The 25,637-nt window shown below is 46.4% G+C and overlaps 2 protein-coding genes across 2 annotated transcripts in view; both read left to right on the top strand.

The window, feature by feature from the left end:
- LOC135374467 (uncharacterized) overlaps nucleotides 1-17,322 on the top strand; it is a 102,154-nt gene extending 84,832 nt beyond the window's left edge. The window contains exons 10-13 of the mRNA XM_064607423.1: nucleotides 1,533-1,665; nucleotides 6,397-6,521; nucleotides 8,879-9,035; nucleotides 17,003-17,322. Coding sequence (XP_064463493.1) covers nucleotides 1,533-1,665; nucleotides 6,397-6,521; nucleotides 8,879-9,035; nucleotides 17,003-17,234 — 647 coding nt within the window. The 3' untranslated portion in view covers nucleotides 17,235-17,322. The remainder of the gene's footprint in view (nucleotides 1-1,532; nucleotides 1,666-6,396; nucleotides 6,522-8,878; nucleotides 9,036-17,002) is intronic.
- A 5,453-nt stretch (nucleotides 17,323-22,775) lies between these two features.
- On the top strand, nucleotides 22,776-25,192 carry LOC135374476 (uncharacterized). The gene has a single exon (XM_064607431.1). The coding sequence runs from the start codon at nucleotides 22,862-22,864 to the stop codon at nucleotides 24,323-24,325; it is 1,464 nt and encodes a 487-aa protein (XP_064463501.1). The 5' UTR covers nucleotides 22,776-22,861; the 3' UTR covers nucleotides 24,326-25,192.
- Nucleotides 25,193-25,637: the final 445 nt, after the last annotated feature.

Raw genomic sequence — 25,637 nt, 5'->3', positions numbered from 1 at the left:
AAGTACCAGAGACTAGCACACAGTGGCATGAAAGAAGAGAAAGAAACAAGGGAAGTGCGTCATCTTAGCAAATGACAAGGATGCGCAGAATAAGGAACAGTGCGATCGGGAACCAAACCCAACACTTCTTATGTAGAATACGCGTTTAATTTCGACAGAGGGGAAAAAATAATCGATTCTCGCACACGATCACGTTCTTTCATATTTGATGTTGCTGCCGATGGTTGCACATCTGGAAACATTTCACATACAATGTGCATTTACTTTATTCATTGTAGTTGTTTTGTAGGAAAAGGAAACATATAGAAGCGTCGACCCCGTGTTTGTAGTCGACAGACCATCCTCTCGCAGATAGTGCGCAGCTTTCCAGTGGCTCACATAATATTACATCACATTACATTATTGGTTACGTACTGCGAAAATGATTATTGAGAGAGACCTAAAATTTTCACACTGCAGTCTTCTATTCAGGAGGTAAAGCTTCCCACTTGTACTATTTCGCATTTGTCTCGCTACTGAAGCGCGTAACAACGTACAGGGCTGGGCAAAGGTCTACGGAAGACGCTCTGGCGCATTCCTTCCTCAGAGTCAGAGGGTAGCAGCGAATGGTACCTTGCGAACTAGTACGTGCATAGGTAACGCAACCTCTTCTTTGCAAGTCCGTGCGGTACCTTACACTCTCTATCTTTTCACACCTTTAAAGGTGTAACAACGTGCATGGCGCACGGCTTTTTAGGTGTAATTTTCATAACACCATAATGGAGCACGGTTTCGCAAAAATATTCTTTACTCGAGTGTTGTCTGTCCTCAAAAATTGAGTGCACGAGTGCTTATGGGAACTAGCGTGCCTTGAAGCATTACGAAACTGCAACATGCAGAGGTAGAGGAAGAAGAACGGCACTCCCGGTGTGCACGGCAGCCGCGTCAGCCGGGTTAAACCATAGCACGACACAGCAGTGTTCCAAAAAGTTATCATGCTGCTTTGCGGCGAGCACAAAGTAGCATTTTCTATCTTCCCTGGCCGCCATAAAAGACTGCACAGCACGCAATCACATTAACACTCCGCTGCCCTCCCCACAGAAGATGTGGCGGCTTCAAGCAACTTGGATGTTAATCGCGTTTTCCCACAATCATCTCATCTGTATGTGTTTCAGAAACGAAGAACGTTACACCCATTTCAGGTACGACGAAGTACAGTAAAAAATACAGAAGGTATGAAACACCGTATCCCCCTAACAAAACGGAAAACACACGGAGCGTATGGCGCGTTTCCCACTCTTTACCTTTCCGCTGTTATGACGTGGAACGGTAAAACTCGATTTTACATCCTCGCCCTCTTCTGCTGCGCAGAAACCTACAAGCAGAGCAATAATATAATGGCTACTGCGGTGCAATGCCGTAGCAGCATTTCTTAGCACTGGGCATCTAGTAGCAGTTTACTGGGGTTCCTTTACGTACAGCGTACGACCTTCTGAAATTCTTCCTGTATGTTGGTTGGGCCATCTTACATGTACTATAATTTTTGTTTACAGGCTCTGCTCAGTGTAATAACAACACGTTATCCCATGCCCAGTTTGCGTGCAGCGAGAGATATATGCAGATCCATGTGCTGAATCCTGAAAAACCGGGACAATTGAGCCCGGATGCTCAGAAACGTTACTGCTGGTAAGCGCTTTTTCTTTTACGTGCAAACCGCAGTTCCATAGCATTTTTGTGATAGGCGTCAGACCACAACAGCACCAGCAGACGGCGCCTGTGTTCACCCAACACCACATAGTGCACCAGAGGAAGTCTGCCTCAGATGCCTTTCACCTCGTGTTTTAAGGCCCAACCGCATTAGTCACCGCATTAGTCAGCGGAGAGCGGCAGAACGATAGAAAAGCAGCGACACTACCGAATTCCGAGGGGTGCGGATATCGTGGATGGGCGACTGCTGGACGAAGGAAGCGTCGGAAGCGGCGCGAGCAAGTTGCCCATCAGGGATTAGCCGTGGATGGCGACACGCGGAACTGCCCAGATTGCTCGCGTGGATCGCGTTCAGCAGAGGATCAGATGCTGCTGATGTTAACCACGTGATTCTTGTGTGAGCGTGCAAAATGCAAAACACGAAGGGAAGAGTGCAACAGATTAATATCAAACGAAATGCTGTGTTCGCCCCGTGTATTTGGATGTCTTGTGAATAGCGAGGCACAACAAGTGGCTCTGTGAGTGCGCGCCCCTGCACTTATACCTGTGTTTCAGTTTTTAAAAGTATGTAATGTTTTATGGCCATTTGTTATGGGAAGGAGTTCGTACCGCACGTTCTGCAAAGTTATAGATACGTTTTTAGTTCTCGTTTAACTCTTTTCCACCTTGTAATTTCACCATCACTTACCCAGCTTCGCGCATCATAGCCATAAACCCCATAGCCATATAGACCAGAACAATCCAACTCACCACCATCATCACCTGTGTTCGTGAATTTCACAAGTAATAAAAGTGTTTCTCAAATTATGCGGATTTCCTTTCCTTGAGAGGGCACGGAAACGTTCGCTGGGGACGCCGTCAATCCGTTATTGTAGAAACGTTGCGTGAGGTTAGCTTTAGGCGTTTTACGACAGCGTCGGCTGCCACCGAGAAAAACTCGCGTTCTGACGCTCACAGAACGGCTCATACGGTTGAACCTTTAAATGAATGAGTGAAACAGTCGGAAGAATGGGAATCATGACCGAGGTGTCCAACATTGCAATTGATGGACGATAATTACGTAAAAGCCACTACGGTAGGCAACACAAGCACAATCGCTAAACAAAAACAATGAGAGTAAAAGGATGAATCCTGGCGCCTATGGGCGGCGCGCAGCGCCTATAGGCGCGCTGCTGCTCGTCCCCCTTGTGAAGAAACTGCACAACTGCTCTAGGGGAAATTTGGCGCAAGCATACTACGCCGCGCACGTTTGCATTCACGTTTCGTGCAAGCGTTCTCGTGGGATTGCCTCATATTAGATATAGTGTGTCCAGTTTACGAGCAGGCGCTTCTTCGTAAGTGTAAAACGTATGTAATTTTTACCACATAACGCGTGTGTCGTTTCTATTCAGGCAAAGTGCCTCAATAGCTTTAGATGTAGAGGGCCCCGATGTTGACCCATTTGCCGCAATCCCTGAACCCGTGAAAAAATAGGTTCTTTCTTGGCAACAATCTTCCTGGGTTCCGTATAGTTATTTCCAGACTTGTGAGCAAACCCATTGTTCGAGAAGTCGCGGTTATTAGAAAAGCTAAAAAGGCTCCTTACTATGCCTTCGCACTGATCGAGTGGAAACAATTTTACGTTATTTATCATGTCCCTAGCACTGTTTCTTTTTTGGTGATGAGATTTTTTAGTTTCCTAACTTGTCGGGAACTGAAAACCCGAGGTATAGAGGACGATAACAGACAAACACGATTTCAAATTTCCGCACGACGTCAAATTCTACTTCCTTCAAAGGAGAATATGGTCGATCCATTGGTGGATCAGACGAAAATGTGTTAATGCTGCAAAAACCTTCACACGACCGTACACAACGCGAACGCAAGACATTATTCTCAGCCGAACGAGCCTTTCGGGGTTCCTCCAATTCAGCTTGGCGGCGTCATCTCGCAGCGTCTGCCTTCTTTCGCCGCCGCTTACTTGCTTACTAGGGGGAGCTCCTTCGCACAACCTTAATAACCCATGGCGCGCCTGGAACAACGCGCCACGCCATTTTAGCCTGGCGCGCCACCTTCTTCTACGGCGCCACGGCCGCCAGTTGTGCTGGCATTGCGACCTGGAGGCTTTATATATCAGTAGCTCGATTTCGAAATTCAGTGTAATCGATTAATTTCGTGCAAAAAAAAAACGCAAAAAAACTCGTTCTTCATATTTTCCGCTACTTCAGTGTGTGAAGCGTGGTGAAGGAAGTGGTAAATCTCGAATCCGCAATACGCGCAGGCGCGAAGCGAGCGGTTGACTTTTCGTACATGACCCGATTCATTGCGAATATTTGGCCCAGAATACTTTCCAAAACGTTCTTCGCTTTCCCCCATACAATACCTTCCGTGGTGTGTCAGATAATGACAGCTTTCTCATTTACTGGCAACGCGTTCTATGCTTACTCTTTGACTGTACCTTTGACTTGCCGCATGGGGCTAATTGCGGCAACTTTTCCGCATACGCTTTGCGTTAGTAAGCTTGCAACCATTGTCAGCAGTCACCACAGCGCCTGGCGCGTTGGGAAAGTGGCTCTCAAATTGATAGTATACCTAGCATCAATACATCATCTCGCGCTGTGACGACCATGTGGCATAACTGAAACCTTCGTACGCATTGGGCTGGCCGCTATTACGTGTGCGAGTACACGTCGGGATGTGCGGGTACGGGTTGCACCAATGGCATTGCTGCGGGCCGTGCTCCCGCATGCGCTGTGCGGCTACGGGTACGAAATTTCGTACCCACGCTCATCTGTACCTATATTGCGCATGTTGCTCATCTTGCGCATGAAGGGAGCAAGTCACAGCGGTCAAGATCAGCTGCACGAGAAAAAAGCTAGGGGGAAGTGGGCATGCGCAGACCGACCTTCTTTCTCAACCTCCTTTCCCGTCTCTCCCCGTGCTTTTCGTCTTTTTCTCGTTCCCCTCCCCTACGTCACAGCTTCCTCTATTTTTCCTTTTCCTTTCCTTTTTTTTTCGCGCTTGCTGTAGAGTAACATGCATGTTGCTCCATAGCAGAGAAACAAAGAGCGGTGGTGGTTCATAAAGCAAGTTTATTTATCCTCGCGAACTGTTCAGATAAAGTTACAGTACATATCTTTTAACGTCTTGTAACGCAGATTTCACTGGAGCTTTAGGTGCTTTGACACCGAAGAGCAGTTCGCGCACACACTATGTAAAGGTGTACAGTTTTCGAGAACAGCTGTGCCAGGTGTGTCTAGTTGCCGATGGCTGCGGGAGCTCTAAAAATAGAATAAAAGTTTTTTGATGATGCCTAAGTCTGAACGAAAATCACTGTTATAAATCGATGTACCTTTCGTATTTGAAGACCAAAGCACACCTGCCACAAACGTTCCTAGATCACACTGAATGAACGGCTGCGACGTGCATGAGGGGCAGCTATAGCATAACCACACATAAAATTTATTAGCAGCAGATCCGAAACGCACAAGTAACGGCAACGCACTTCACTGACTCCCCTAACTTACAGAGTTACTCGTAAATGTTGTACGTAACACACTTCACACGATAAACCTGTATTACTTCCTTCGGAAACAAGAAGCATCCAAACTTGTCTTCCCATTGACCTGCGGAACATCGGAAGAAGAGTGACTGCCTCGCGATTTCTGCTTCCTTTGGAGGTGCAGGGATTCCCTGTCATGTTCGTCTTTCCACTGTTGTGTTGATGAGCTGGATGCGCCATTCCATTTCACACTAGCTGTTCCCCACAAGCTAAATCTGAAGCACTCAAAACCCTCGAAGCTACCCGCTATCATTTGCGAGCACAACGGTTGTAGACCGAGAGAACACGCATGGCCGGACAGACATGTTTCCTCCGTTCGACCGACCGTTCGGATCCTCGCGCCTGAATCAAATGACTCTCACCCAATCAGCGCGAAGGAAGACTGATGTCAGTTCTCGGAGATCAATGAGCATCCTAATATTTACACATATATCACGCAGCCACTTAGGGATACTGAGATAGCTGCGCCAGTGGCGAAGATATTTTGGAACCGGTGTGCTCCGCTTTAGAGCCGGCGGCTGGCTGCACTGCCTAGAAGTCGCGCCATTTCCTTCCTTCTTCCCTCTACACTAACTGCGCATGCGCAGCGTGGCTACAGACTGGCCACGCCGCAATCCTTGTCTAGCGAGCACTCTGCTAACGCATTAAAATAAAAAGTGCAAACTGAAATTATATGTCGCCGCTGCCATTCATGTTAAGGGCGGTTTTTATGAAGAAGGTGCAGTTCGGAGCCGTCGGCTGCTCGAGTGGCGGCTGACTTCCACAGAAATAATTTCCAGGGTGTCATTACGTGCGGCGCGAAGCATCCAAGCCCCTTTTTTTATATAAAACAAGGTGATGGACAGACACGGTAGCTGGATCACTCCTTGTGAATTTCCCTGTCTCTCAATGCAGCCGCAATATACGACCCCCAGAATGTTTGTGGTTGTCTCCCGCACGGCAGCACGGAGGTCGCTCTGCACACTGCCTATACACATTGTTTTTTTTTTCGTCTACGTAGGTTGCCGCTCCCAGCGCCGAAACAGCTGACATCTCTCCGCCGCCATTGTATTGCTTATTTTACGCGACCTGATCCAAAGTTTTCTTTTTCTTATTATCTTCTTATTATCCACCAGGATATGTTACGAGTCCCTGTAATTAAACACCAGTTTCTCCACCGTCTTTTCTAGTATGATGGAATACAGCAAGACTTGTCTACCGCAACTACTCAAACAACAAGGGTGTGACGACACAGGTTTTGTTCAGCTCTTCATCCAACGAATAAATAGAAAATGTGGAACATTTAAATTGGACTGTAAGTACAATACCCATGTATAATACTAACATAGCTCATTGCTTCTGACAACAGTCGCCGTTGTCAGTCTAGTCACAAAGGTCGTTTGCCCCCGGTGGGGATAAGCGACCTTGGGTGGCATATGGTAACATGACACAAAACGAGTCAATATTCCAGAACCGCAAACGCCGTACCCGAATTGTAACACCATGTAGTGGTATCCTGCAAAACACGAGTGACTTCACAAAAACACGCCAAAACAATCGAAAATCGGTTGCTTCATCACAACAAATGTAAGCAAAGAAACAAAAAACGTAAGGTAGAAAGGAAAAAAATCCCGCAAGTTCTAGGCACCTTTTTTTTTTCTTTTCCTTTTTTGTCGTTTAGACACATTCGAGAGCAGCTTAGAAGTCGTTCCTGCAGCTGAAATATTCCACCAGACGGAAGTCCCCTCGAGGAGATTATGTAGCTACAGAACTATCTCACATTAATTAATTAAATCTTTACTCAGGGAATTCCGACCAAAACTAATATATAAAATCAGTCAGAATCTGTGTTAAAATCGCTGAAAACTGTTTTATGTGTCAAAATCACTCGCGCGTGCCGTGAAGTATTCAATGCTGAATTCCACTATGCGAATGAGCCGGAACGAAGACTGCGCCCTACTAAAGCATCACCTTCGCCGATGGACTCTTATCAGGAAGGCTAAGTTCGATCAGTACCAATATAACTTGAAGAAAAATAATCAGAACGTGTGTATTGGACAGCAGGCAGCATCGTGTGCAGCGCTGTCCAGTGGGCGCTTTCTGATTACTGATCTGTACTTATCTGGGCCGACTTCAGGAGGAACTGTGCCTCAGACAGCACAGCCGGTGACAGGATTCGAACCCGTGTCACCTCCCAGTCTCAGCGTGGAAAGCGATCATCCTAACCACTATGCCACGGGATCTGGTGAACGTCGATTGTCCAGCCTTCCTCCCGAAATTTCCTCAATATAGTTGAATAATGAATTTGAGGTTATTCGTCACGTTGCGGTTACATTCTTCAAGCCGTCCCTCGACGTATAACGGGCGTATAACGGGCATATATGACGGGCGTAAAACTCGACTGCACTTTCGAACGCGCAATGAAATTCGTGGATTATTGTTGAAGTATTTTAGTAGTGTATTATTGGAACTCCATGAAATCAGGAGGAGTGTGACAGTTTGCGCTGATATAGTGAATTACGGGCCGATCAAATCTTTGTTCTGAAGGTCGTGATTTAGGCGCCTCGAGCTCACGACCGCACTTGAACAATGCGGAATAGCAGGCTGGTGGTGCAGCGAAGACTGCTTCCGCACCGTCGTACTTGACAATTGCTTCGTTATATGGATCACAACGCGGAGAATATACTACGCCGAGATCTTCAAGTGAAAGCAAAGCGAGCGCCATCCGGCGGCGGCGACATGCTGCACTTCAGCGGTAGGGTTCCGATGAGGCCACGATGTTAGTTATGCTTAGCTGGGCGGACACGCAGGCGGTTGGGTAGTCTATTATCAGGTCAGATCAGTTGAGGTGTTGGCATTTCTTATCCTGTTTTGTATAAGTTCGCTGATGGCAATTTCCTGCATGGCAATTTCGTGGGCGTGACTGCATTTTCGGCAGCTTATTTTCAATCGGAGGACCACAAAAACATTTATACCCAACATTTTATTTGGCAACAGATATATTGACCACTGTGTTTTTGAAAGCATAGAAAATGACCAGGTAGAAAGTTATACCACTGTCCCTGTTGCTTACATAATGAAGGTCATATGTTGTGTAAAACACAACGTGATCCGTCACGTTGACTGAGGAGGCAAAGCCACTTCGGCGGCACAGTCTGGTGCTGGCGAGACCACCTCGGCACCCCCCCCCCTTCCCACACACACACATGCCCTAGCCTAACCTGGACTAGCCACACCGAGATGTGCTAACCTAATCTCACCTAACGCTTCCTACCTTTCGCAGGATGGCGACCACCAATACGGTTGGACTTTGCGAGGCTGCGGTTCTCACGTTGTAGAAGTGATTCAGGTTGTGAGATTCAAACGCACATAAAAAGGGCTATAGACCACACAATTTTATGATTATTATATTTTCAGTTGCCTCGAATGACCCTCTTTCACGCGAATATGCGGTATTTACCTTTCAAACGCTTTCACTAGTGCTTAAAACCCAGTCGTCCGGGTAAAGAACTACACCGAAAAATACTCGCGACTACCATGAAATACTGATAGCAACATTTACTTGGTTCTCGTTTGTGTAGATCCCGTAGTCTTTCGTTTTTTAGGTGGGCGCATGTTAGTTGGACATACATTAGTTAGTACATATCTCATTACCACATCTTTCGCTTCCAGGCGTCCCTGTACCGAAGTGCGCCCCAAAAGCAGTATCCAATGCAGAGAACGATTGCGCCACAAAATACAAGCAGTTGTACGGCCTTACTACGCGAAAACCTGATGAGAAGCAAAAGCCGGCAGGTCTGAGCCCCGAGATTGACAAGCAGCGGTGCTGGTAAGTGCTTTCTCACGTGTGAGCGGCAGTTCCACAGTCGTGATGAACAGCCTGTATTCGGTGCTGTACCTACCCAACATCCCCATAAGAGGACCGGAATAATCAATTTCGCGTGTCTTGCATTAAACGCTTCCCGCCGTTTTGTGTTTGAATGGGTATGTGACTGAGAAAGACGTGAGAAAGAATGATAGCACTTGCCTATTTGTGTGGCCGTGCACTTGAGCCGCGTAATACAAGAGGAGCCACGCCGATGTGGTGTGAACATAGCACCCCCAACCGGAAATCCGTGGCACGAAAAGGATGGCAGCAAAACGTCGAGACTAAAGAAACTCAGGGGGCTGTGGTGCAGCACTCGGACTCATTTACTTGGTATTAACTGATGCGATAGCGTTATTGAGGTGCCCTCGCGGGAATTTCCGTGATCTGCACCCAAACGTTCAGGTTCAGCTTTGCATAGTCCTTTCTGATATAGGCCAGGTACTATAAGGCCCCACAGGCGAAATCTAGACAGACATCCAGATCTTAAAAAAAATCAATAAAGGGTCGATGGGGCGCTGCTAGCCTTGATGCAAGTATGGGGGCTTGACTTCGTCTGGACAGTTTTTGGCTGTTTCGCTTTCGGCTTCATCGGCCCGCGTTTGAGGTTCATAGAACGCATGTTCCAATTCCCCGTTGTTGATACTCCACTAGCTTGTGTGCTCCTGTACATATGACGTCTCTGCATACGTGGCCTTTAGGACAGTGCTCGTTTTTCAGCACCCTTTTTCACATTTTCGTAAGCCTGGTAAGGGGGCCAAGACAGGTGCAATACTTAGCGTTTTTCTTGTTTCCTTTTTGTTCAGTTTTCGAAGCCAGTTCATGCTGTTTTGCGTACCTTGTTTTGTTCTCATTGTAGGTGTAGCGTTGGAGTGAAACTTGGGGTATTTAATACGCAGAGTTTTCCACGTAACGTGTCTCAAAGTTATATTTAAAGATAACCTTCTTCGAACTGTATGCTGCCAATGCTATTTACCTCGGAAGGGGTTTTACCACGACTTCGGAGCACTTTTATCAATTCTAAATAAAGGGAAATTGAAGCCAAGCCAACATCGCGTGTGTGTCTTTGTTGTTGTTTTTTTCTTCATAAACAGAAACCGCGTGTCGGAGTTACCCCATTTCGTTGCAAAAGAGAGTTACGGCTACAATGATGATAGAAAAAAAGAAGAAGAAGAAGGATAACGTTGGTTTCGGGGCGCGCAGATGTCGGCCGCCTTCGGTTCTAGGTTCATTGTGAGGTGTGGCGGAAGAAAAACGGTGACATGTTCCTTCCTGTTTTTTTTTTTTTTTTTTTGTCTCGCTCTTCTATTCGATAACTTTGTAACCAAGCTGGCTTAATCAACAGAAGCATGAAAAAGAAAAGTAAAAGGGCAGACCCACGACCTACTCGCATCGCTGCTTTCGGACGTCTGAGCGCGGACGGGAATTTACGTCCCTCGAAAGAACGGTTTCACAATTTTTTTCTGGTATTGCCATTGTGGTAATAAATGTAATTTGCAATGGAACGGGGAAATCCGACATGTGCTTTCTGTTTATGAAAAAAAAGCGAGGTTGACTCGGCAAATTTGAGTTCCGAAAAAGAAACGCGAAATTCAAATTCGGAACATTGAATTACTCGTGAGCTCAAAAAAAAAAAAAAATGCTGCCTAGTCGCGGCAAAGTCTCCTCTGAGAAAAACGACGTTCGTTGTATAATTTTAGGACAGCCGGATTTTCGAATAAAGTTTTGTGACATTTTACTTGAAACACCCTGCATAGTTCAAACGTCAGGCGCAGCAGCACCAAAACACAACGCGGAGCAGGGGACACCACAAACGCGGAAATACTATATTTGTCCTCATAGTTCCGAGACCGAGTCTGTAAAAAATACGAATACTCGGCTATCAGCTAATGACCTCTCCCACCGTCGAAGTACTCACTTCAGCAGTGAAGGCACTTTTTTCGGTGTTTCCTGGAATCCTGGAAGCAGGTGGAAAATTCCTCATTCTGAGAAGATGGTCATCCCCATCGGCGTGGCGAATGTATTAGCCTGGATGTTCTCGTGGATGTCACGGTGAGATGCAAGGCGAGTAGGAGGGATGTGGAAGGACGTGGTGTCTCATCATCACCATTAGAGCTGCGTGTGGTTTTGCATTGTCCCGGTTTTTGTTTTCCTGAGCTCGAGTCCCGGCGCGGTCTCGGCATCATCCACCGACTCCCTGCGCGACATGAATCGCCTGTGCCATTCAAACACTCGCGCCCACACTCTAAGAAAAAAGGACGTGAAAAGGTGGTAACTTCCATCGTTACCACCTAGGTCAACATAGCGTCTGATAAAGTGTGTAAAAGGGTGTCAAAAGAAATTATCACATATCCACACTGCGACAAAAAGGCGTACGACCTTTCGCTCGCCGAAAGCGGTAACTTTATCGTTCGTACGTTGCATGTAGAACTTTGCAGCCTTTTAGGCACAACGTATGCGACAGCTATTACCTAAAAAGTGTAACTGCTCCACCCTTTTTTCTGACAGTGACAGTCTCATCCCCGTTGGCATCACATTGACGCTGCCATGTTTGTGTGATTACTCTTCGATTATTCTTTCCTTACGAAAACCGTTGAGACTGGATAGGATTGGATTGGATGGATAGAATTTTGCCGCATTTGATTTGTAATCGCTCTGCAGTAAGTTCGGCGTATTATTAGTACAAGATAGGCGTTCAAGGAGATCAAAAGTCGACTCACGTCCATCGATTCCTTGGCGCATTTCAACCCTAGCCAAACTCTCTAAATGGCTGCTGACGCTTCCTCGATATGCGTTGGCGCAGTAATTTACCATCAAGTCAATGGTAAAGACAAGCCCATCGCCCAAGATTCTAAGAGGTTGACGTCGGCCCAAAAAAACTACGCCCAAATTGAAAAGGAAGCCCTGGCCATTATATTCGATGTTAAGAAGTTTCACCAATTGGGGAAAGAAATTCATCTTACATACAGACCATAAACCACTGACGTCAATCTTTGGCTCAAAGAGAGGAATTCCAGTCATAGCGGCGAACAGAATGCAGCGCTGGGCGTTGACCCTGCTTGGTCATAGTTTTGACATTCAGTACAAGCCAACGGCCCAGTTCGGAAATGCGGACGGCCTGACTCGACTTCCGGCAGGTCCGGACCCCGATTTCGATGCTGCGATTTCGGATGACGACTTCCTTGTGGGGAGCACTAGATCGCCGAATGTCTCTTTCGTCCTCTCAGTAGGTATTGATAAAATTCCGCTGAAAGCGTCTACAATTGTCAAGGCCACTGCTTCAGACCAGATTCTTTCTAAGGTCTACCGTTACATCATGGAAGGTTGGCCTACTCGTGAACGGGATCCCGAGCTTCAAAAGTACTACCTGCGCAACAGTGAGCTGACAACAGAAAAGGGTTGCATCGTATGGGGCATGCGCGTTGTCGTCCCGTCCGAGCATCGCAACACTGTCCTCAGCCTACTTCATGATGGCCACATTGGGCAAACAAAAATGAGGATGTTGGCGCGCTCCTATGTATGGTGGCCAGGAATGGACAATGACATTGAGCTGACTTGTCAGTTGTGTGGAGCATGTGCCGCTTCCTCGGATCAACAATTTCCACTTCCTCTTCACCAATGGGAGGTTCCGAAAGAACCGTGGTATCGCCTTCACGCTGACTTGGCAGAGTTGGGGGGCGGATAACTTACCTAGTGGTAATCGATGCGTACAGCAAGTGGCCCGAGGTGAAGTTGATGAGGTCTACCAAGGCTTCAGCCACAATAGAAGCCCTTGAGGAGATCTTCGCTGCCTCCCTTTCCAGCTGGTTAGCAATAATGGACCTCCGTTCATCTCGGCAGCTTTCAAAGATTTATTGGATCGCCTTGGAATTAAACACATCTTGACTCCGTCGTACCACCCTAAGTCCAACGGACACGCTGAGAATCTTGTGCGGACTCTGAAAGCCTTACTTCGCCGTCAGAAGGAAGGGAGGGACAGTGCAAAAGAAATTAAGCATTTCGTGCTTAAGTACAGGATAACGCCTCACGCAATAACCGGACAGCCACCGTGCGAAATGCTTAACAAGAGGTACTACCGTACAGAGCTGGACCTTCCGCGCCCTCACCATCCAAACGCCTCGTCTCCAGCGAGAGATCGTCAAAAGCGCAATTATGACTCTCGCACAAGACTGCGGAACTTTGCCACCAGCGACGAAGTTTGGGTGAAGGACAAGTCTCGAAAGAACCACTGGCTTCGGGGCACCATTGTTCGCTGTTCGGGCGGCCCAACATATCAGGTCATGACGGAGGACCTGAAACAGCACAAGATGCATGCTGACGACATCAAGCCGCGTCTGCCCGAATTGCCGGATATCGACTGGTCACATGGAGTCGAACCTGCAACAACAGGTGGGAACGCTGAGTCTACCTTGGCCGCTGATGAGGACACTCAACCCGTACCTCAGGCCCGAAGATACCCTGCTCGACATCGTCGTCCGGCACAGCGGTACGGATCAACTTAACGGGGAGGTTTGTAGTGGCGCCAGCTGAAGAAGCAGAGGATTGAGATCCGCCGCGCTCGTGTTGTGAAAAAGATCATTCTGTTTCGGAACTGGAGCCGGACTGGGAACCACGCACATGTGGTGCAACTTGGTTGTACATAGCAGTATTAAAAGTAATTACTATTCTACCAACCCAGTGTTCCTTGCGCTGATAAGTACTGAGCCTTACCCGAAAAAAAAAACAAAACAAAAAAAAGCCCTAACTGCCACACTATTCTACATTTCCCCCCGGAAGTCAATCCCGATATCTGTCCCGCAAAAGTCACTGCAAATAAAATTCTCCCGACTGCTGGTGAGACCACATTTGCAGCAATAGTTGCCTCCAGAACATTCTCAATTCGTTGTCTCTTTAGATTGGGGAACAAATGATAATCAAAAGGAGTCAGGTTGGGCGAATAGTTCCCCGTGAACAGTTACCAGTTTGTCCTGCACTGTAACCGTTTTCGCACCTTTAAAGGAGTAATAATGTGCAGGGCGCACGCCCTTTCCGGTGTAATCGTGGTAACAACATAATAGAGTACGGTTTAGCACTAAATTTTTTTTAGTCGCATGTCGCCTGTCCTCCAAAAATTCAGTCATTATTGGACAGTATAGTACACACGTGCACGTGCTCGAATATCGGTAGCGATGCATATATGCATTAGCGCGTATCTACAATATCTAAGACATAACGAAAGCAATATTTGCACACACACCTGATCTTTTGTAATGGTTTCTGAATTTTGTAAAATATCAGCCTGGAGGTACAATGTTAGGCAACCAAGTCTGATGTGCATGGCGCGCACCTTTAAAGGTGTGAAAAAGTTTGCAGTGTGGAAGCATGACTAATCTTTTGCAAGTTGTTCTGAAACAGTCACCGGTGTCTCCACCAAAGGTGCGGAGTTGCCACACCCTAGATGGAATGATTCCGGAATCATTCCAGATTTATGAGAGCGTGGAATGGAATTGGAATAAATTGGCGGAACCTGTCAGAGGAATGGGATGGATCCCAGGAGTGGGGATTGACCATACGGTTTCCATCAGAGGAATTGAAAGGCGTGGAATTATTACAAATCTCCATTCATTGGAATGGGATTGGGATGGAATAGGCGACCTCATTCCGTATTTTGTCGGTTTGTCAAAAATTTTGGGATCCACTGTGCTTCAAGCTTTATCATTTCCAAGTCGTTGTCAATAATGACAGCAACTCCCTCACGTGAGTTTCCCTATATATATAATAGCAATACTTTTGGGTGACATTTGCCGGCACAGAGAGAGAACCCCCCCTCCCCAGACATACCAGTGGGTTTCTCACATCAGGTTTCTGGGTTTCTTTCAACACCGAAACGTTTTAAAATTGACAACCCAACGTTTAGCTGTTGCATATGTGAAAGGTCAGTGTCATCTGAAGTTCGTCATATTTCATCATGGATGTGTTCATCATTGTGTTCTACATGTGTTCATCATTGAATGTAGAGAAATTGACCACTACATCATTCATCATCAATATACAGCTTCCTAGCTCAATGTTTTTTTTTTTTTTGGGGGGGGGGAGTTAAGCTAAATACTCAGTACCTTCTCATATACGTTGCGATTAAGGGCTATTGATACACTGATGAGCAGAAAGCTTCTTCCGGTTTATCTTTGCCCTTACATGGTATCTTGATCCTGAGAGAACTGATGTTCTAAGGCTGGAACAACATAGAAGGACAAACACATACAAAGCCTCAAATTTCCTAAGAAATGAAAGATGAATGACTCTGAAAAGGTTAGCCAGCTGTCGGATGTTCGTAGGATGTTAGCTTGACGTTCGCATTTTTTCCATTCCTCGGCCTCATGTATATCTCTTTAAAGCAGGTAGTTCGTGTTTTCGATTGTAATATTTTGAGCAGCTCATGCAGTAGATTTTCGGGCCACGTTCCCTTTCCCGAAGTATTTTTATCCCTGAAAGTTAAAACTGCATCGAAGGGACGCGGACAAGCGAAAGATAGGCCTGCAGTTTTGCAGTTTTTACTTTAACGTATACTTCAACCAACTACGCCGCTTCAACCCACTTGTTTTCTTATTCCTCACTCTGCCTCTTGCGCAATAAAGGGAGTCTAGGATCCTTCATTATTTCTGATGTCGTCTCTATCTGACTGGGTTCAAGTTAACTGTCTTTGTCTAATTCCGTTCATACTTTGACGTTAGAAGCATTTCTATGTTAGCTGGCGAGGAATGTAGATTGTAGATCTCGTCGTAGAAGTCGTAGTAGGGGTCCGCTTTCTTCGCGATGCTTCAGGCTGTCGATGAAATTCTAGAGTATGAAAGAAGTGAGGAACTTGAGCGAAATTGCTGGGCGGCTAATTTTTCTTGATAAGTCCGTATTTTATCATTTACAATCAAATCCACTTTTACATGCTGTTCCTCGTCGTTCTCCTGATTAATTTTTCACGTCGTTCGCGTTTTGGCATTTCTTCCCTAGCGATAGAGTTCATGGCAGAAGCTGATTGCGACTTTCACTTCGTGCTCAATCTCTTCCAGACAGCGCCCATGGTGATTTTTTCAAGATGACAAATAAAACTCAGCTCGGGCGATAGATGGCGCCACGTGAACCATAGACGCAGAGGCGTTTATGACAGGGTTGTCAATCTGACTCCTCCTCCTTCGCTGGCGCATACCTGCCACACAGTTTTAGATGATGCGACTGAGAAAGGAGGAGTGCCTAGTAAGGGCGTAGCACCGGCCGTGTTTGCTCAGTGAGGCGATCACTAGGCAGCTTGCGGCCTTGGAATGCTACGTTGTTATTTCTTACAAGCGAGACGGCCTAGGTGGGACAGCGACGTGCTGTTTAGCCGTGACGTCGGCCAGCCGAACGGAGAACCGAAGGAACAGTCTTTCTTGGATTTCCTATGTTTGCGGCAGTTGTGTAGGCATTGCAGTTAGGCTTGTGCTTATCCTCGCAGGTTCCATATAAATGTTTTCAGATCATTCAAATCAATGACTCTCGATATACACGACAAAAATCAGTGCTATGTATGCATCATGCACTCGAGGAACTTGCCATACGCGACGGTATGATAATCTTATTTCTTCACGCCAAACGCAGCGCTCGTTATCCCCTCTAGCATTACATCATCATGACTCATTGCGGTTGAGGTCCTACAATTGTCCCATATCTGCTAACCATTGCGTACAATTATCCCCACATTACCTTAGTAGTTCAACGATAGCTATCGCTCTACTCATTGCGTTAGCACGGACACCACTGTTTCTGTTTCTCTTCACCCTTCCTTTACGTAGTTTGCCGCACCCTATAGCAGAAGATTTGTGCGCTGCTCATTATGTTTAATACTGTCTACAACCTTGCAAAACGCAATGTCAGACTTTAACAGCTTAATTTAGTATTTATGTCAAATCTGTCTTTCCCAGTTCCATGGAATACAGCAAGAATTGCGTTACGGAAGTACTAAAGGACAAACGATGCGGTGATGAATTCAGCGCATCTTTTCTTGAGCAGAAAAAGAAGATAATGGCAAATCTGTGTGGTACGTCGAAATTGGACTGTGAATTCGACAAAAGCAAGAGTGCTGGGTGCATGAACTATCCAGCATGGACTCTGGCAGCAGCCGTCATTGTGGCTTCAGTGATGAAGGTAGTGTGACGTCAGTTGTAGTGAAAAAAGGGATCTACTGGTTTCCATTTCGCTTGTTCGGGCCAATTGATCACAATAAATATGGTTGTGTGACCGACCTATTGCACGGAAGTGTTCGCATATTCAACACCATGACATCCAATATCGACGGCGACAGGGAAGTTCTTTCTGGTTCAGAGCAACATTTCCTATGTGACAACGTTTTGTGCTACGAACAGGGCACAAGTTAGTCTCTACATAATGACTCTTAATTTCTTCATCAAATATTGGCTAGCTATTTCTCAAGTACTGATTGGATGCATGCTGCATGTTGTAATATAATTGTGCTCAGAACAGCTCTCAATGAATGACTCATGAGAGGAAAATAAACTGGCACGACAATGTTTCCACATCTCCACATCCTCACCCACAGCTCCATCACAGCAAATGGACCAAATAGAGCACCGCTCATTGTTGTATGGCATAAAGTCCCAACATTCACTTTACCATCAGAGCAGAAGAAAAAAGAACAGCGCACAACTCATGGAAATTTGCAAGTAATACCCCTCTCACACGGGCTAATATAGTGTCATTTTCGTGAAGTGCACTCCAACCAAGCGAATCTCACTTTCACTACGTGCTTGCTACACCGCTGGAGTAAGCGTCATTAAGAAATAATGGCCATTACGATAGATAAAAATAAACAGCGGCAAAACATTGAGGTGTGCGCCACAATACATTCCTCAGAGTATTTCTCTTCGGTTTAGAAACATTTTCTGCAAATCTTCTCCCAACGTGCCACTGCATGAGCCATAACAACCCAAGCAGCACACAATATTGGACCCATATTCGCTCCGCGTTGCCCAGGCAGCACAAATCATTGGCCCAATATTGGTTACATATTGGCAAAAGCGGTCCAATATTGGACCAGTATTGTTAATGTCCTCCCGATATTGGCTGAATAGTGTGCATATCCCGTCATGCACCGGATATGCACCGGACATACCCGGCGGTTTCCCAGTATTGTCTGAATAACTGATATACCGGCCCAATATAACCAGTACTCTTCCAATATTGGCAAAATAATGGGTATATTCGCCCGCTATACCCGATATTCAAGTTTCGATTCGGTATTCGACTTTTTTGCGCGCGTTTTCAAAATGTTGAGAACGTCACTGACATGTTTTAATCTCCGCCTTGCAATATCGCATGTTATAACGACCACATGTTTAGAGGAACTAAATGAAGCAGAACTACAATTCGCATGAACCTTTAACATGTCACACCTAACCCTTTAAGTACCATGCCAATGATGAGGATGCTGCCCAGAAGAACAACAGTCTCTGTTCGAATTATCGGCGGCTCCTGTCCTTAGGCAACACCCTTCGTACGGTAAGGCAATGTTTCACTGTTATATTGAGGTTGTTTGTCAGAAATATTAATTGCAGTGATTTTTCATGCAGTTAGCTGAAAACTGCAGGTTTTTAGGTATGAAAGCGGTTGACTTATGACGTGACTGTAACACTTATGAAACTCCCCAAACATAATTTTTCAAATAAAGATGTTTTGGTTCCAATAAAGATTTAGTTCAAATAAAGATGATTTGATGACCATTGGAAATGCTGAAGTTGCGGGACCAACGTTCAGGAGCTGCGTTAGAGTTTATCACATGATAATTATTTTTTATGACAGAGGATTTAAAAATGCTCTTTCTCCTTTCTTGCAGAAATGCATGAGCTAGATTCAAAAGCATGCTTATTGATTTACACTATGAAGGACGAGGCACAGCAATAAACTCCCCTAGACAGAAGCACCCCATTGTTTGTAGCTGTGACCATGCAGCTACTTTGTAATATTATAGCTTTTGCCACTTCAAGGCACTAGGCAGCTCGGTCCCTGACTTCTTGCATTGATCAGTGAACGTTCAACGTTTCTGCAACATATTGGCGCACTCGGCACATAGCATCAAGTATGGGTAACGCTAGAGTAGATATAGCTTCTACACTTCTACTTGTACACATGTGTGTTTGTTCAAATTATCATAAGCAAATGCATGCAAGTGCTGCGTACGACAGTTTAATAAATGCTGTAAAAATGCTATGTAACATACGGTGCCATAAACCAATTGTACTGTTGGGGACATGGATAGCTAAAACCCTCTGTGAGAAGTTCGAAGGCTCATATTGACTCAGTTGCGTTGCGCTTGAAAGTGTTGTGCGAATACTGTATTTCAAGTTGCATGGACCATGTGATGCATGTGTTTTTTACTCAAAAGAAATAGCCATGCAACGTCTGGACATTTGAGATGGAGTACATCACGGAGTGCTGATTTTTTGACAACCGTGTCTCCTACAGAACATAAGCTAACTGATGAAATGAAAATGTTTGATGCTTCTATAATATTGGAATGACAAGGCAGTGCTCCTTGTAAGGCAGGCGTAAACATTGTGTAGATGCATTGACAGACTGAATAGAGCAGGTACGGTGAGACGTTGAACGATTGCAAATATAAATATTCATCTCAGCTGATGGCAATGGCACTGAGAAAAAGCTGCTCTTTCTAGATAACACCTGCGTCTGTGTCATTTACTGCCTGGACAACGACAGGTGTTGTTCCATCGAGGAGATAACAAGGTATATCTAAACAGGTAGCGCTCCCATAGGCCCCTGTGTCTTCAGAATGACGCCATGATAGAGACGGTCAGCGCCATCTATCCGTTGCGCGGACTACTGCGTTTGTAAATAAATGGCGTCAGAGATGACATCAGTATGAATAATAAGTAGTGCATAACTAGACGTTTACATTCGCGCACTTCGTTTGCGTTGTATTTCCTTTTCGTCACCCAGGCAATAATACCAGATAAGAACATTGAAAAATTAATCATATCAGGTTTAATGAAACATATCAATTCGAAATACATACAATTTTCACAGATTTTGACAACTCCAAGCAGAGAGGCATCGTGATGACCACACAGAAATTAGGAAGGTCCCCTTAAGGTTAATTTCTCACCTAGAGCTATACGTACCCGTATTGATTAGAGGTTTGCATTTATTCAATGAGTGGCCATTATGCAACAAAACATCACATCGTTGGTGCACAGCTGATTCCTGCTAACACTCACGCTATGATGGTCGCTCGTCCCATGACGAAATTTTTTTTCGCGGGGCCCTCAACAGGAGATGCATTGTATTCATCTGCTCACTTGTGTGAATCTTGGTCTACAGCTCCAAGGTATGAACGTCGCTTCCTGTTCGTACACCCAAAAAGTGTACGAACTCTGTATTGCAATGCACGGACACACGGCACGGATACAGAGATACACGGATAAACACGCCCACTGTGACACATGCGCAAAGGAGCAGGATATGGAAATGTACTCGGGTGGTAGATGATTTCGTACATGTGCACGAGTGGGGCAACATATTTTTTTTTCTACATTGAAATTATGAATAACCTATTAGTACACACACAAGCCATGTCCTTGTTGTAAAGTTTTTTTTTTTTGTTTACGATCGTACCCCTACTACCAACACCCATCACTCGCGCCTAATGATGGTAGCCTTGCCGATGGGTCTGTTTTTGGTATTTTCTCTTGTTTTCGCTACCAGTTTAGATATACCTTGGAGATAACAGTAGTTTTTTTCTTCTTGGAAGGCCGTACCTGCACCCCATCTGAACGTCTCCTGCTAATCTGTGATAAAGGTCGGTTAGGATTCTCTTGAGCTTGCCTAGGAAATTTTCAAAAAGGAATGCGCTAAAGCAATCCTGGGCGCCATGTGTCAAACAATCATCTGCCAGATGCCACAGGTTGTGTACGTTGTAAACAATGTTGTCCTTGCCATAGATGTCAGCAAAGTCTCGAACAAAATTTGTGAGCAATTCTTTGGCACAGTTGTTGTAGTGTGAGCAAAACTGAGTGGAAGCCAGCAGTCTGATAGCAACATGGAGACTAATATTTTTACACGGGAAGCAAATCTTTCAGTACTGCAGGCCCCATGTATAACAAAAAGCTACGAAATTCTGTCGACTTCCACCGCTCCAATTCCTCTATGCCCATTGGCTTACGCTAAAACACAGATGGAATATGCTTTGCACATGCCTTCAAATGTTCACTTGATAACCTGCATTGCGTTGCACTGAGGCAGTGTGGATGGGTACCTCGAACCCACATTACGAGTAGTTTTCGCACAACACTGAGGCAAACAAGATGCATGTAGTCTGCTGGGAAAAGCTGGCTGATGAGTCCAGTGATATAAAAGGAGAGGTGCCTATGTGGTGCTCTGCCTGTTGTTGCTGTCGAAATGACATATATGTCCTGTGTGCATTCAATTCGGGTAACGTCACTCTTCGGTTGTTGTATAACCCTTTCTGAATACACTTGTCGCATAAGTAGTACCCAGTGTGCGACTTAATCTGATTGAGAAAACTCCTACCTGGGGCATCAGAGATTACAGCTGTGAGTTGAACTTCTATATGGGCATTTTGTAAATGAATCCTTCTTGAATCAAGTTATGCAGTTCTTCAAGGAAAAGATGCAGAAACTCTTGCAAGTTTTCGGGCTTCCCGGTGCCACAATAGAGGCTCACCATGAAAGTGTCACTGTCTGCAGAGTTTGTGACTCTACATAAAATGGGCCAGAAGGACTTTCCAGAAGACTTGAACAATGGCAAGCCATCCACATTACCCTGCAATTTTATATTTGTAGGAATTTTTTCAAACGTCAATGCTCCTCTGCAAGGCATCAATGTTTCAGAGTGCAGGGACACATTGTCTGTGCCGACCCAAGAGCGTGTCACATCCCTACGCTGTGCCGATAAGTGCCAAGAAGCTCGAAACGGCCGTCCACAGCTGGGATTGTGGCACGCTTGAACAGTAAACATATGCCTCACGTGCAGCCATGAAGCATTTGCTCATTTTTATATTTGTGTCTGTACTTACTGGATTTGCACTGCGGCCTCCAGAGGTGTTGCTAACACCCTGAAACATTGATGTCTTGCAGAGACACAGTGTCTGTGCTGACCCAAGAGCGTGTCACATCCTTACGCTGTGCCGATGGGAGCCAAGAAGCTCGAAACGGCCGTCTACAGCTGGGATTGTGGCACGCTTGACGAGTAACCATATGCCTCACGTGCAGCCATGGAGCATTTGCTCATTTTTATATTTGTATCTGTACTTACTGACTTTGCACTGCGGCCTCCAGAGGTGTTGCTAACACCCTAAAACATTGATGTCTTGCAGAGACACAGTGTCTGTGCCGACCCAAGAGCGTGTCACATCCCTACGCTGTGCCGATGCGAGCCAAGAAGCTCGAAACGGCCGCCCACAGCTGGGATTGTGGCACGCTTGAACAGTAAACATATGCCTCACGTGCAGCCATGGAGCATTTGCTCATTTTTATATTTGTATCTGTACTTACTGGCTTTCACTGCGGCCTCCAGAGGTGTTGCTAACACCCTGAAACATTGATGTCTTGCAGAGACACAGTGCCTGTGCAGGCGCATTGTTCTAGAGCTCCACTGAAAGATTTCGATTTTTCCAGCTATACGTGAGTGTATACGTCCCATTAACCTCGTTTCCGCCGTTATTCGTTCGGATCGCACCCCGGGCGAAGCCCGGGACACAACTCCCCGGCTGGGATTTCTTCTCGGCAACGATGGATTTTCCGGACCGTACAGGGAAGGCGAAATGTACCACTCTAGCCGCACCGGCGGCCACCCTCACTCCTCGAAAGGAAAGCGGTGAGGAAAATGCCCCACAAGGGCCCTCCCAACACCTTCACTACGATCCTGATCACCTACAAGAAAGCAGCAGTGACATGGACTCCCTGATAATTGACGAGGATGCAGATGACACCGTGGATGGTTTCCGGGTCCCTCGGCAGCAGCTTAAACGGAAACGACGAGCCGAGCGCCGTCACAGCAGCTCCAGTGACGATACAGTCAAAAGTGTACCCTCCTCTACTTGCTCCACAAGGGCTCCCTCTCTGACAGTGCTTTTCCGTCCCATTTCGCAAGGTGAGACGGTCAATAGCTTGCAGTTAACGAAACTTGAGCAATACCTCGAATCGGAAGCACCAAACGAGATTGCCGAAATACGCTTGAATTACAAAAAGAACATCGTCGCAGTCGATGTAAAGACCGCCGGCGGCGTCAACAAACTTTTAGGACTGTCCCGCCTCTGTGCAAAGTCAGTGTCTGCTTTCGTCCCGGCATCAGCACGTGCGACGAACGGGGTTATTCGCGTCTCTGATACATCTCTAAGTGATGCAGAAATCAGCAAACGGCTCCGAGCTGTCATTCCTGTTACGAGCGTCAGGCGCCTCGGTAAGGAAGGAGTGCTTGTGAAGCTGAGCTTCTCCTCAGGCCCCCTACCAAAGCAGGTCCACATTGGAACGGTCAAATTCCTTGTCAGCGAGTACAAACCGAAACCAACTCAGTGTTTCAAGTGTGCACGTTTTGGCCACGTAAATGCAACCTGCACACGTGCCCAGACCTGTATGAGATGCGCCGGGAATCATGACATCAGCGCTTGTATCGAAGAAAACACACTGAAATGTCAGAACTGTGGCAAGGCACATTCCACGCTCGACAATGCCTGCCCCGTAAAGCAGTTGGAAACAGCGGCCCATCGCTACAGCGTCAACAGTCGTGTCCCTATACGTGAGGCCCGTAGAATCTTCCGTGCTTCAAAAGAAAGGAGAAAAGATCCTGCCCTACATCATGAAACTACCACCACGACGAAGGCTCGCCTTCGCAAGGGCGCCCTGCACACCAAGGCTTCTTTCAGTGAGGTGATCAAAAGATCCCATGTCCCCTCCCCTGCTCCGCACACCGCTGAAAAGACTCATAACGTTGCAAGGGAGCCTCGTACGGCAGCCCCCATATTGTTCACAAGAAACCACATCTCTCCAAAAACGGCGGACAACACACCCGAATCAAACCAGCCGCAAAAAGCAACATCCAATGAACAATTACCAAGGTTTGCTGCGTTCATCGACATCGCTTTTCTCGTCCTCAGGACACTACATGAATGCTCATGGCTTCCATTAGGCATGCGTCACTTCATTTCTCTTGTTCTCCCGCTTCAGCAATCTCTAACGAACTTCGTTGGAGTGTGAGCCCTTTGCAATCCCGCTTCAGCACACTACTCCCCAGGGAGCGCATGTACCTTCTCAACCGCTATGAATGCACGAACCAATACCACTACTCCTCGCACCACTACTCGCACGGCCTCTGCAATCATGCAATGGAACTGCAGAGGCCTCAAAGGAAAGCTTCACGAACTCATCCTGTTTCTCAAAAAGCAACCAGTACCAATTATCGCTTTAAGCGAATGTGGTCTTCCAGAGCCGTCCAGTATCGAAGGCTATACGAAGTATGTAAGTCCAAACATACCAACCTTCCCTGCCGGGTGCGCGGCTTTGTTCGTTAAAAAGGGTTTAACACAGTGTGAACTCAACCTACAGGACCTCTGCTGTGAGAATGCAGAATTCGTCGCAGCAAACATATCGTTACACAAGCTGACAGTAACAATTGTGTCTGTCTACATTCGTCCTGGCAAACTCAAGCAGAATGAGCTCCAAAGTCGTCTCAGAAGCTTACGGCAGCTCTGCCCTGGTCGCCTCATCATCTCCGGGGACTTTAATGCCCATCATGAGCTATGGGGCAGTTCTCATGCAACCAGACGCGGCAAAGAAATCGTCGAGGCTGCCGACGCACTAGATATGGTCATTGCTAATACTGGCTCCCCAACCTTCTACAAGCCTCCAAGTACCTACACTGCAATAGACGTCACGATTCACTCACCAGACTTAGAGGTCATATGGGAAGTAGGACCGGACACAATGGGGAGTGATCATTTTCCAATTTTCATGTCATTGCCCGGACTGCTCGGAGAACGCCCCGCCCACATGTCCAGGAACACTCCGTTATCCACTGGGATCGGTTCCGGACATTCTTAGAAAAGAGCGGTTCTGACGACATCACAGCTGATATTTGTCACAGCTTGTCTGCTGCTACTCGGGTGATCGCCACTCGTACTTCCAACCCAACACCAGACCTGAAGTTCCTGAACCTAGCTGCAGCAAGAAGAAGAGCACAGCGCCTCCTTCGACAGAATCCATCCCGTGCGAACCTAACAAGTTACCGCAGAGTCTCAGCAGTCCTACGTCGCTACTCCGTAGCCCTGCGTAGGCACCAATGGAAATCATTCTGTTCTTCGTTGAGCCCACAAACACCTGGGGCAAAAGTGTGGCGAGTCATAGACAAACTCGCAGGAACCCAACGTGATAGTCATCCTTTCCAAAAATTTGCCCTAAAACTAGGCATCACCATAAGTCAGGCCGCTGAGCTCTTCAGTGAAACCTTCACCAGGGAGGGCAACCCACAGGAGCCGGTAGAAACGGCAAAGGACTCCCAACATGTAATGGA

Source organism: Ornithodoros turicata, unplaced genomic scaffold (genome assembly GCF_037126465.1).
Source record: "Ornithodoros turicata isolate Travis unplaced genomic scaffold, ASM3712646v1 Chromosome65, whole genome shotgun sequence".
Lineage (NCBI taxonomy): Eukaryota > Metazoa > Arthropoda > Arachnida > Ixodida > Argasidae > Ornithodoros > Ornithodoros turicata.
Note: the sequence above shows the minus strand (reverse complement) of the source record. Positions and strands in the feature narration are given on the sequence as shown.

Bases quoted from the DNA above. Each gene is read 5' to 3' on its own strand.
- LOC135374476 (XM_064607431.1), top strand. From the start codon at position 22,862: ATGGATTTTCCGGACCGTACAGGGAAGGCGAAATGTACCACTCTAGCC.